At 31.7% G+C, this 13,142-nt stretch overlaps 2 protein-coding genes across 2 annotated transcripts; both read left to right on the top strand.

Moving 5' to 3' along the window:
• The first annotated feature begins 1,806 nt into the window (after positions 1-1,806).
• LOC105634434 (protein STRICTOSIDINE SYNTHASE-LIKE 2) lies at positions 1,807-3,605 on the top strand. The gene is made up of 3 exons (XM_012217295.4): positions 1,807-2,199; positions 2,279-2,545; positions 2,878-3,605. Exons 1-3 carry the CDS (start codon positions 1,874-1,876, stop codon positions 3,440-3,442), a joined length of 1,158 nt encoding a protein of 385 aa, XP_012072685.1. The 5' UTR covers positions 1,807-1,873; the 3' UTR covers positions 3,443-3,605.
• Positions 3,606-4,049: 444 nt separating this feature from the next.
• Positions 4,050-11,380, top strand: LOC105634416 (Tetratricopeptide repeat (TPR)-like superfamily protein). The gene is made up of 7 exons (XM_012217275.4): positions 4,050-4,212; positions 4,305-4,647; positions 5,250-5,540; positions 7,163-7,411; positions 9,140-9,264; positions 9,945-10,043; positions 10,574-11,380. Exons 1-7 carry the CDS (start codon positions 4,157-4,159, stop codon positions 11,193-11,195), a joined length of 1,785 nt encoding a protein of 594 aa, XP_012072665.1. The 5' UTR covers positions 4,050-4,156; the 3' UTR covers positions 11,196-11,380.
• Positions 11,381-13,142: the final 1,762 nt, after the last annotated feature.

Here is a 13,142-nt window from a genome sequence, read left to right as displayed (position 1 = left end):
TTTGAACTTGTAACTTGAGGTTTAGCTTCGATTAATGTTGGCAGTACTCTCTCTGTCTCAAAATATAAGTCATTTTTTAGTTATTATTTTGTCTCAAAAAATAGGTTGTTTTGAGTATGCAAGGAATAATATATGATGATACAATAAATACCTTCGCAAATTACTTTTGGTTTTGAAATAATAAATAATTTGGTCAAATTTTATTTGTTTTGTTATAATTTTAGGAAAATTAATTGCTTATTTAATACTCGTACAAAAACCTTAAACTGACCTGTATTTTTGGACTTAAAAAGCATTATGTAATCTCATTTTTTTTTTTTTTTTTAGAGATTATCAATTCTAGAGCATGTGAGTAGGAAAAATCTATTGACTTAATAAGGTTTTGGGATTGATAAATATTGTGAACCCATGGATATACTCTTTCAACAACTCCATAAAAGGGATTCTCCAATCAAATTGGATTGCGATTGTCATCCCTTTTGGGTTGGTGGGGGAATGAAACGTAGTGAACATAATAAACCTCTCTTCAAAAGTTTGGAATTTTAGAGGGTCATTGCTTCCTCCAACTCCAACTTGCTCCACACTAGTATATTTCTTGCCCACAAAAAATTAATGCTTACCTTATTAATTAGTTGTATAGCAAGTCTTTTTTTTTTCCTTCCTCCTAACTTTTTTTTTTTTTATTTAAATGTGTCCTAGCTAGACAGAAACTAGAAAATAAGCTACAAAAAACTAGAAAATAAAGTTTAGGCACTGAAATGAAATGTTTTGAATTGTTTAGGGTAAAAAATGTAATTTTTTATACTTTGAAGGAATAACATTTAAAACAAATTGGGGGCTAAGCTTTCAACTGGGTCGCTTTTTTTATTTGTTTGAGTACTGGAATAAGGTGATTCAAACTCGAATCTATTATATATACACTTACTATGTCTTGGTGAGCCAACTGGTCGCCTTTCATTATATCTTTTGCATTTTATTAATTCCTCTATCTTTTTTAGTTATTTCCTTTCAATAAGCACAATTTTGTAGTTTTGCATAGCCATTAATCAAACTATTATGTTTAGTAAATCTATTAACTAGAATAATTACATTTAGTGCCAATTTAGCTATGAATTGTAAAGATTTATATTTTATTGATAATTAATTATTTTACGCTTAGTTATTTTTTTCATGGATGAGAACTACGCATGCTCTTCCATATTTTAACTGTAATTCACAGAGTTTAAATTGTTGAAATCTACAACAGTAAAATTTTTAAACATTAATGATCCTTTTGTCAGTAAATTAATACCAACCTCTAATAATACATTCAATGTAATCTTTAAAAACTAATTGTAACATCATGAAAAGCTTGTCATACTTAATTAATCAAAATTAGGTCAACTGATAATTAGGTACGCCTAAATTCTAAATTTAATGAACGGAAAAATACTTGTACAATGGTAATCACATAGGTACTGGCTTATGTTCAGCAAAATTAGCTATTAAATATTTTAATAGCGGTTAGCTATTATACTCGTTGCAAATTATTTTATTAGCGTTTATCTGACTCTCCCAGATTTTAAACAATATCCAACACTACGAATAATAAAGGTTTGATATTAGTTAAAATACTGAAGCTCACCTTGAAAATTGTTGCTAAGTACACCGAATCTAATAAAACATAATTAGTCTCATACCAAAAAATAAATTTCTTTTTTGGGTTTTAGTTGTTTTTTTCCTACTTTTTTCAACTAGAGATAATGATTCAAAAAATGCACGTAACAATACAAAAATGACACATCTCTACTCTATCCTCTTCTTATCATAAGAATTCTGCTTCATTATCTCAATATCTTCTCTTTCAATCTCTATTTCCCATTTCTATTCTTCCATGGCCATCACCTCGAAGATATTTTTCATTACAACAACTGTAACAGTCCTAATATCTACCTTAATTGCCATTAATCGTAGTACCAAGTTATCATATCAACCCTCTAATAATAATAATAATAATATAAAATTTTCTTTTAGTGATCATGACAACCTTAAGCAACAAGAATCGGAGACTCTTTGCCTCGGTGGTGCAACCGGACCTGAAAGTTTTGCGTTCGATAAGTTTGGCCGGGGTGCCTATACCGGTGTATCCGACGGTCGAATTCTCAAGTGGGAGGAAAATGAACAACGTTGGATAGATTTTGCTGTTACTTCTTATCATAGGTAATATATACTTCATGCTTACATATATGTACTTAATACTAATAATTAATTAAATGTGACCATGTAAAATTGTAAATAGAATCGGGTGCGAGGAACCTTGTAATCGGTACGAGATGGAGCCAATCTGTGGGCGTCCATTAGGTTTGTGGCTCAACGAATCAAACGGTGAATTGTACATTGCTGATGCTTACATGGGACTTCTAAAGGTCGGGTCTGAAGGTGGGTTGGCCACTAAGATCGTGTCATGTGCCGATAAGGTACCGTTCAACTTCACCAATAACCTGGACGTTGATCAGTCAAGTGGAGCCGTCTATTTCACCGATAGCAGTTCCCGATACCAAAGAAGGTACTCCATTCGTCTCAAACTTATAGTTGTTAAGTTTAAACGTTCAGGACTCCAAATATATTAGATTTATGACAAATTTAAAATTGAAAGTTACGGATAGACATTAAAATTATTAATGAGCTCAATTATAGTTAAGTAATTCATGGATACTATCTATTTTCATTGTTAAAACTTTGTTCGGCAACAGTTTTTTTAAGTAGTTTTTATTTTTGTTTAGTAACATAACAGCTACTGGAATAACTAATTTTGTCGAACGGACTCTAAATCGACCATATTACGTACACTTTTTGTTTTTTGGATTGATTTATTTTTTCTTTTTCTTTTTTTGGCAGGGATTACATATATGTGATATTAAGTGGAGATAAATCAGGAAGGCTATTGAAATATGACCTACAAAGCAAACAAGTGAAAGTACTAATTGGCAACCTTTCATTTCCAAATGGAGTAGTAATAAGTAAAGATGGAAACTCCATTTTATTTGCAGAGACCACCACTTGTAGAATTCTAAAATATTGGATAAAAACACCTAAAATTGGAACTCTTGAAGTTTTTGCAGAACTACCAGGATTTCCTGACAACATAAAAAAGAGCCCTAGAGGAGGATATTGGGTTGCTATTAACTCAAAGAGAGAAAAAATCTTGGAATGGACCATTTTAAACCCTTGGATTGGGAATTCTTTGATTAAGCTTCCTCTTGATTTGATGAAAGCTTATTCAATTTTGGGTAAGTATAGAAAGAGTAGTTGCATGGCAATTAGGTTAAGTGAAGATGGAGACATATTGGAAGTTTTTGAAGATAGAAAAAGATTCAAGTCCTTAAGTGAAGTTAATGAAAAAGATGGTAAATTATGGATTGGATCAATTGATTTGCCTTTTGTAGGAAGGTATGATATTTGAATTGCCTAAGATATTTTTATTTTGTATTAATTAATCAAAGATAGGAAGCAAAAATAAAAGAAAGATGAAATCATGAAATTTGAATCATAATTTATAATTTATTAATTAATGAATATCGACTCGAACGGATACTATCAGAAATAAAATATTATTATTGTATCAAGATATTTTATTTATATCAAAATTGATAAAATTGTATATTGCATTTCATTTGAGTCAAATATAGTTTCTTATTATTATTTTTTATTTCCATTAATATTTTGTTGTCTTTTTAATACAGAAGCAATTCCATTTTGTTAACATTAAAATTGAACAAATTAACTTTTAAAATTAAATAATCAGTTTAGTCTCCTTTATTTCCGTTAATAATAATAAAACTGTTTGTACATTAAATATAAGTATTTCAAACCAAATGTATGAATATGAAATTTTAACTAGATTTAGGTATGGTTAGTTTAAATTTTAGCAGTTATTTTATATATAATATGTACATACATAACAGGATTTATTAAAATGTTATCCCGCATTTTGCAAAATATGGATTCATGAAAACGATGCCGCTTTAAGCCCTCGTGCGCCGCTCAACATGACACTACAGTGCAGTTGACTGACTTGACTCCCTATCCAAACGTTATAAATATCCACAGCAAATATAAAATAAAATATCGACAAATGTATATTAGGATTCGATAAACCTCAAAAACCCAAACGGAAATGGCTCCAGCGCTCTACTTCAGGCCCTGCATTTCTCCTCCTTCAACTAATTGGAGGTCCAAACTCTCTTTCTCTCTCTTACTATTAAATCTTCCATCGCCATTACTCATTACCTTTTCTTTTTTTTTTGTTGTTTTTTCTATTTCAGCCATCCAAAAATGCTTGTAAATCCTCTCAATGCAATCCCCAAAATCTATGGAGGTGGAGGTGGAGGAGGAGGAAGAGGAAGATTGGAGGTAGTAGCAAAGGGTATGTTATCTCAAAGGAAGTTCATGCAGAAGAGAAGGAAAGTGGAAGTGTTCAAAGACGCAGCAGATGAAGCTGACCAGAAGAATTGGAGAGGAGTCATGAAGCAAATTGAAGAAACTGGTTCTGCCGTTGCAGTTCTTAAAAGCAAAAGGATTACCCAAAATCAGGATCTTCCTAAAGATCTTGTTTTGGGTACTTTGGTTAGATTTCAGCAGTTAAAGAAATGGAATCTTGTTTCTGAGGTTTGTAATTGAAGAAAGTTTTGCCTTTTTTGCCATTTTTTTGGTTATAAATAAGTAGGGAGTTTACATGTTTTTGAATTTTGGAAGTTTCATATGATACAGATTATAAGTAGAGATTATAATTTTTTTGGTGTATTATAAATAAGTAGGGATTTTGCCAAGTTTTTGAATTTTGCAAATCCTTATTATGAAGATTATAGCTAGTGAAAAGTTATATGCTACTTTCTGAGATGCAAGTAGTTGGGAACTTTCCATAAGGTATAGCATCTCAGCTGATTAATTTAATAGATTTATCAATCTTGGTGTTAATTTTGAATATGTGTGCTTTTGAATTAATTTCAATCTGAATAGGTGTGCATTTGACTTGGAAGGGAATTTGAATTTGGTGAAAAGTTACAATACTAATTCTAATATTGGATTCAAATCCATGTCATTTCAAATGTTATTGGTTTTGGTGAATCTTGTGTATATAGCTTACTCATTTAGTTTCTTATTTTCTTCAAGAGACAGGAGGTTTTGCTCTTTTGAGATCATTTTTGTTCGTGTTTTTATGATTTTGATGTTTTGCTTGCTTATTGTGTCGTAATTTGCTTTATTACTAGATATTAGAATGGCTTCGGACACAGCATTGGTGGGACTTCAGTGAAATGGATTCGATCAGGCTTATCACAGCTCATGGAAAGCAAGGGAACTTCAATGAGGCTGAGAAGATTTTAACTTATATGAATAAGATGGGCTATGCACCGAATGTTGTATCCCATACTGCCCTTATGGAGGCCTATGGAAGAGGAGGTCGGTATAATAATGCTGAAGCCATATTCCGAAGGATGCAAACTTTGGGACCTGAGCCTTCAGCTTTGACTTATCAAATAATACTAAAAACATTTGTTGAGGTAATCTATCTGTGCTGTGAGTACTTACACATGTATGTACTTGGTCACATGTGCATGCGCTTTTGCTTTCTATAATACATCAATTTAAGTTGATTTACAATACATGTTATTTTGCTTTCAGTCTCTCTCTTTTATTTTTCATACGAATATAATTCTACTGACATGGCTAGAATATCAAGATAATGTTCTTATTTGTGAGCATGCAAAAATTTTAAGCATGATTTTAGAAATACAATCAACTTGTTTCTGTGTGGTTGAACCTTGGGAAGATGGCTGGAACTTGGATGTGCTTAATCAATTGTGGTCCAATAATATTTTGGGATACATATAAAGTGTAATCATGCATTTACATACCTACAAATATCAATGTTTTCTAAGTTTATTTTGTTATCTTCCGCGTGCTACACAAATATTGAGCAGCTATATGATATTCCTGTTGATTGACTCTTCTTCTAGACTTAATGGCATAGGGGCAATTTATCCATTTACTTTCATTAAAGAAAAGGATGGCGATCTATGCTTCACTTACATTTGTAGATTTTAAGAGAATAGTTTACTTTGGATATCCTCAACAAGCCCTAGAATGAAAATTTTTTCTTTCTCTAGATCTTAATGGTACTTGGTGGAAAATTTTGCTCTATATTTGCTAAATACATATCACAGTTAACTTTCTGCCAAAACCACCAAACAACCATGGAGGAGAAAAAAGAACAAGAAAATGAAAGAAAGAAAACTCAATATGAACACATTTGGCTGTGCATTAGTGCATATTTTTCTTCCCTTTTTCTCTTCATTCTTCATAGCATGGTCAAATAAGTTGGCAGTAAGATGCTTCTCTTTAGAAACTCCAAAAGTATTATTGTTCTTGGCTGTATCCCTTGTGGTGAATAAAGTCCTGTAGTTGGACTCAAATGTATTATAATTGGGCACCAATTGTGAAATGGTATACTTTGAACAATTCTGGTTTCACTGTTGTATAGAGATGTGAAAATTATGATGCAAGAATGGCCATGTTATTTCCCTCATACTTGTTGGGCCTATCTAATAATTTCTCCATAGAAATAACTTGATCAGGATTTTTCTGCTGCAATTGTAGAATTACTATAAATGTGGAACATTTTAGAGATATACCTGATGCTTTGACATATTTATTTCCTACTTCTGTTCATATTTTTACTTGCTGGGGTTGAATACTGCTGCATTAGATTTGTTTTAGGTCACTGGGAATGAGTAATGATGTAGAATGCTAAGTTCTCACACCAAAAACAATTTAATTCAACTAAAACACAAATGTACCTGGATGATAAAACCTTAAATAGATAAGCTAAAATAAGAAAGCTAAATAGTCGTATTAAAATATAAGATAAAACATAAATTACTTATTAAATTTCCTGCTACCAAAAGAAGCATAAAGATGACAAAGAGGCCCTTCTCTCCGAGATGGATGAAGTTCATGGTTCATAATTGGCTACATCTATGAGAGGAATACAAACTATTCGAGTTAATCTGAAAAGTCTTATGTTAATATTGGCTCGCTGGTCTTACCACTCATGCTTTATATTGTGTAGAGCTGCCATATCATGAAACTTGCAATAGAATAATTATCTTTGGAATTACTGCAGGGAAACAAGTTTAAGGAAGCTGAAGAAGTCTTTGAGCCTCTATTGAGTGACGAAAGGGCACCTTTAAAACCAGATCAGAAAATGTTCCACATGATGATATACATGTATAGAAAAGCTGGGAATTATGAAAAAGCTCGTAAAATGTTTTCACTAATGACCCAGCGAGAAATCCCACATTCTACTGTCACTTATAATAGTTTAATGTCATTCGAGACCAATTACAAGGAAGTTTCAAAGATTTATGACCAGGTAAAATTTTAAAAAAGATTCTTTTTTTACATCAGAATGTTTGCACTCACTGTTCCATTACAGTTACTAATGTCACTGTTTTAAAAATAAGAAAAAGATTATCCCAAAAACTTCATCAAAGAATCAATTGTGTGATTAGTTTTCTGATTTTTTGTTTTGATATTTTTTCATGTACAATTTCTGTTAACCTCAGTTTTTAATTTATCTCTTAAGTTATTGATATGACATATGTACCTTCTTTTCCTTGATATGGTCTTTTATTTTTTATTTGTTTTTCCTTTGGTAGCATTCCTAATATGACTAATTGCCAATTTGGCTAAGATTTTAGTAACAATCAGTGGTTGGATGATGAATTGCTAGTGTGAGGAGTTTGCTATCAAGAAAAATAGAGACAGCAATCTTTAAATTTCCACCATTAGTGGTTGTGTTTTATACATAATGCTAATATCTAATCACCGATAGAATTTCCAGCCTTTGAGCATTAAGGTATTTTTGATCTAAAATAACCATTCACCTTTAGTTGCAGGTACACCAGTACAATTAGAGAAAAAGAAAATATAGTAATTCCTAGGCTGTGTGGCCAGAGCGTCTTAAATTATAATATGCATTGTATGCCTCTTACTGGCATTAGATTAAGTTGTGTTTTGCTTCCAATTATTTTATTGCTAATCACTCTCAGCACAAATAAAGAATATCCTTTCTTGTGCAACAGAGAAAACTTTATCTATGAAATTTTTGTGTAAGTTCATGAACTTACTGGTTAAACATTACTTCTTACGTGTTGTAAAAGTTTACTTCTTGTAATTGTTTCATGAAAAGGACAGATTGAGCTTGCAAGTAAATATTCACTTCTTATGGTAGTTGTCAATTAACCCACTTATCATAAGGCCATCCTTTGCCACTAGTTCTTTTGAATTGGTATATCTATAGTTAGGGGGAAATCATTGCAAAAAGCTGAATTGAGTCATTTTATTTCAATTGCAGTCAATTGGTAACTAAAGTTCTAAACTATAATTTTTCATTGATTGATCCAACAATTAACTCCACTTAAAAGTTCCATTAACTATTTTACTAAAGTAAATGCTGGTCCCACTAAACAATGACAAATCTAGTAATATCAATATACGTGGCGTGTTTATGAAAATAAAATAAGAAAAGTAACTTACCATGTCTCTTATCAGACTTGACATTGTTCAATGGGAGTCCCATTTACTTTCCTTAAAATAGTTAACAGAACTGTTAAATGGCACTAATCGTTGGATCAACTTGATGAAAAAAATTATACTTTAGATATCCAATTGATATATGAGGACTCAGTTGAGCTTTTCTAATGTTCAAGGGGAATTTGGATTTCCCCTCTCCAAAATTAGCATTCTGTCATCAAAGAACCTTTGGTGGATATCTATTCTCGCCAGGCATAAACATAACATACCACTTGTTAAGATATATCAAGGATACTAGTGCACATTTTCAAGTAAAGTAAATTTGTTTCTCCACAGTTGTTTGCTTTGCTGATACGAACGAAAAACCAAAAGTTCCACACCTTTAAGATTCTAGCATCTGCCTTGAGTGACAAATGCAATTGCTTTCTACTGAACGTGTTGAAAGATCAAATGTTTTTGGTGTTCTATAAGTTGGACCTTTTTGTTTTTTACTTTTCCTCTTTTTCTTCTGTTTTAATATTTTTTTATAATAAAATCAGATTTTGAAGTAAATGCATACTTTTAGATGCAAAGATCTGGTCTTCAACCTGATGTTGTGAGCTATGCATTACTCATCAATGCTTATGGAAAAGCTCGAAGGGAAGAAGAAGCTTTGGCAGTTTTTGAGGAGATGCTGGATGCTGGTGTCAGGTTTGTGTATACTGCAATTCTTACTGTTGTACTGTTATACTGGAAACCAATATCTGGAATTTGTATTGATAAAATGTATTGTTTGAACTCATCAATCACCTGTCTCGGAATACTTGGAACTAACACGGGGAATACTTTTGGAACTAACAGATTCCTCAGATAGATTTCTTTAGTCCAAATAAAAGATGAAAATAACTTATAATGGCTATTTCTATTTGTTTCTGTTGTTGTGTAAGCTTATTAATCTCCATCAAGATCCTAGAAAAATGGACTGGCACAAATATGCACACCCAAAAAAACATTTCTGTCGAAGTCCTGAATTGGATATTGATTATTGAGGACGCATTGACAATTCAAAATAGGTCTTCTCTAAATTTCCAAATCATTCATAGATGTCATCAAATACTTGTCGTTTCCAGCTGGAGATTTGTTGCAATTGGGGAACTTGCCCTGTCGTTGTGTGGTGAACTTCAAATATTACCTTTCAGTCCGCTGTCCTGTTGTCATGATGTGTCAGATGGAAGCTTGTGTTGGTTTCCCTTTTCTTGCTTCAATTTTACTGGTTACCATGTGCCAAATCTGTAGTTACTCATTTCTAGATATTGTATTACTGTTGGCTACATTCAATACCATTTCATTTTCTTCTGGAGATAACTATGTTGTTATGCTTTCTCTTATAGGCCAACCCACAAAGCATATAACATTTTGCTTGATGCCTTTGCAATCTCGGGAATGGTGGAGCAGGCTCGAATAGTGTTCAAGAGCATGAGAAGAGACAGGTATTCCTATCTGTAACCCTATTGCACACTGCACTTCCTAGAGCTTGTACTTTATATTTTACCTATATTGATCCCATATGCCAAAATTTAATACATGATGGTGGATGCACAGACATTTTGTTCTTTTACAAAGCATCCACATCGTCTCTGTGAAGCACAGACATAGACACTGAAACAATGTGGATGCATTGGCATGGCGATTTTCATAAAAAAATAGGACATGAAAGACGCGTCGGAAGTGTGTGATGTATTATTGGAGAAGTGTCCAACATGGACATATATTCAAGATTGAAATGTTAGTGCTTCATAGGTTAGAATACTATCATATATTATGAGGTTTCGGATTTTATGTTCTGGCCATGAAGATATAACATTAGTTCAATTACCGTGATGAACCTGCCGGTTTACAAGTTCAAAATGGTTCAAAGTATGCTTGATATGTTTTTGCGAGTGCTTTTTTTTGACATTATGTTATAGGTCTTCCAAACTCTATTGAAAATTATGTGTTCTTTTAATTTCATGTTTTGCAGATGCACCCCAAACCTTTGCTCTTATACAACGATGTTATCAGCATATGCGAATGCATCTGACATGGAGGGTGCTGAAAAATTCTTCACTAGATTGAAACGAGATGGATTCGAACCAAATGTTGTCACATATGGTACGTTGATCAAAGGTTACGCGAAGATAAAAGATCTTGAAAATATGATGAAAAAATATGAAGAAATGCAATTAAGTGGTGTAAAAGCAAATCAAACGATTTTCACAACAATAATGGATGCACATGGTAAGAACAAAGATTTTGGAAGTGCAGTCTCTTGGTACAAGGAAATGGAGCGCCATGGAGTTCCTCCTGACCAGAAAGCGAAAAACGTCCTTTTATCTTTGGCCAAAACGGCAGATGAAAAGGAAGAAGCTAACCAACTTGTAGGATATTCGGATAATGGAGCCTCTAGGTTTGTTAATGGAGAATATGCCGATGACGATGATGATGATGACGATGATTCAGATAATGAAGTGGACAATTATGAATTAGATGATGAAGAAGATGCAAATTATTATGATGAAGAGCAAGAGGAATTAATAGATTTTACCAGTGATGATCAACAAAGTGTAGAAGGCCTATATTCTCTTAAAGTTATTGATTTGTAAGTTCACAAACTTCTGATTTTTGGGTTACAAATGTATATGTGGGAGTTCTGTTTTTCATTTACTATTTAGCTATCAAACCATATCAGATGAAGAGGTTCTTTCTTTTGGGTTTCATTACATGTTTTTAATATTTGAGGCAGATAAGATGAGTAACATTTTTATATATTTAAAAGTTTGTTATGACACCCATTTTTGGTCAGTTTTTCTAATTTAATAGATTTACCTAATTCCTAGGTAATGGAATTTAGATGTGTGATAAAATATTAAAAACTTGTTTGAAAATTTCAAGAAAAAGAGGATAACTGATCTGATCTAAATTTGAGTGTTGTCACCTGGAAAAGGCGAGCCTTATCTCCAAGAATGAAAAAATGATGATAAACGATATAGAGACGATGTCGCTACAAGTTGGTCCCACTTTATGAAATTCTAGATCTTGCCGGTCAAATGTGGCTGTGCTCGGAACTTGTCAAAATATTAAACACCGTTTTTTTAGTACGTTTGATAACATTTAGTTTATTTTTTAATTAAAAATTATTAAAACAACTAACAATTATTAAAATAGTTAAGTTTTCTGAATAAATCTTTTATATTCATTTATAGGTTGTCTTGTGTAAATTTCATTTTATCAAATGAAGATTCAATTGCAGTAATTCATTTTAAACTAATTTCATAAATATTTAACAAAATAAAATATTTTCTATTAATAATACATAATTTTAAACTTGATAACACAAATTAATAAAAAAAATTATGAAAGTCAAGACAAAAATATTAAAATATAATATAGTTTGAAATTAACTTGGTAATTGGTGATACAATTTCAAATTTTTTTTTCTCATTGATGCTTACATTTGTAGATGGGTTGGTGGGTCGTATTCAATTTGTGTCATCGTCTCCAATAATACAGCAATATGTGGTTTGTGCAATGGTTTCATTTCCATCCTCAAGAACTCATGTGGCTGAGCTTCCTTATTTGATATTTCGGTCTCTTCTTACAAGTAGCTGTCACACAACTTCAACTTAATTGATGAAAAGTCAATTTAAACTTTGTTCATGCTTATTATATTAATTATTTTAGCTATAATTTTCATTTTGATGTTTTGACAATTGCTGTCTCGATATCGTGTCAATCTGCAATTCGTGGAAATTTATATTTTACTGTTACATGAAATAACAATTAAATTGAATATCACTATCAGTACAAATGATTGTACTAAAACAAGACCTAATTGAATTTCTTAATAAATACATAAATGTTATACTTTTTCTATATGAAAATTACATAAAAGGAAATTGTACAATATATTTCTAAATATATTTCTTAGAATTAAAATTAAATTTTATAATAATTATGTTTTTTATTAATTTTGTCGTGGATAGTTTATTTTTAAATAAATCTAAAAAAATAAGTTTAGTACGATTAAAAAATTAATAAAAAATCTAAATAAATAAATAAATAAAATAAAAAACTACCGATCATTTCGTTTTTTCCTTTGGCTGTTTAGGCACCATCCTATTAATTTATTATAAACTGTAAATATCTAAATTTGTATAATAAATAATATAATACGTATATAATTTTTGTCCTAAGAGGCTTGTCGTCCGATTAGGCCTTAATAGTCATATGGTTTCTCCATTTATCAAAACTTGAATAATAAAATAATATATACACTATTTTCTTAGTTTTTTTGTCTTAAGGCGGTTTGTCATTCGATTAGGGCCACACTCGGTGATGACTATGGAACATAATGGGCCCACTTCAATTGAGACCATGAAAATGGGGTCCACGGTTATGAGAGATAAAATGGTGATGGGCAAATGGAGAATTTGATGACGTGGCGTCAACTAACTTTGCTGTCTGCCACGTTATTGCTTATTTGCTTTATTTACACAGCTCATGGGAGTATCGTATGCGCATACAGACTAGCATACAGATTAGCAGTGTAG

This window comes from Jatropha curcas, chromosome 2 (genome assembly GCF_041381405.1).
Source record: "Jatropha curcas cultivar XTBG-Jc1 chromosome 2, XTBG_Jcur_1.0, whole genome shotgun sequence".
NCBI lineage: Eukaryota > Viridiplantae > Streptophyta > Magnoliopsida > Malpighiales > Euphorbiaceae > Jatropha > Jatropha curcas.
Note: the sequence above shows the minus strand (reverse complement) of the source record. Positions and strands in the feature narration are given on the sequence as shown.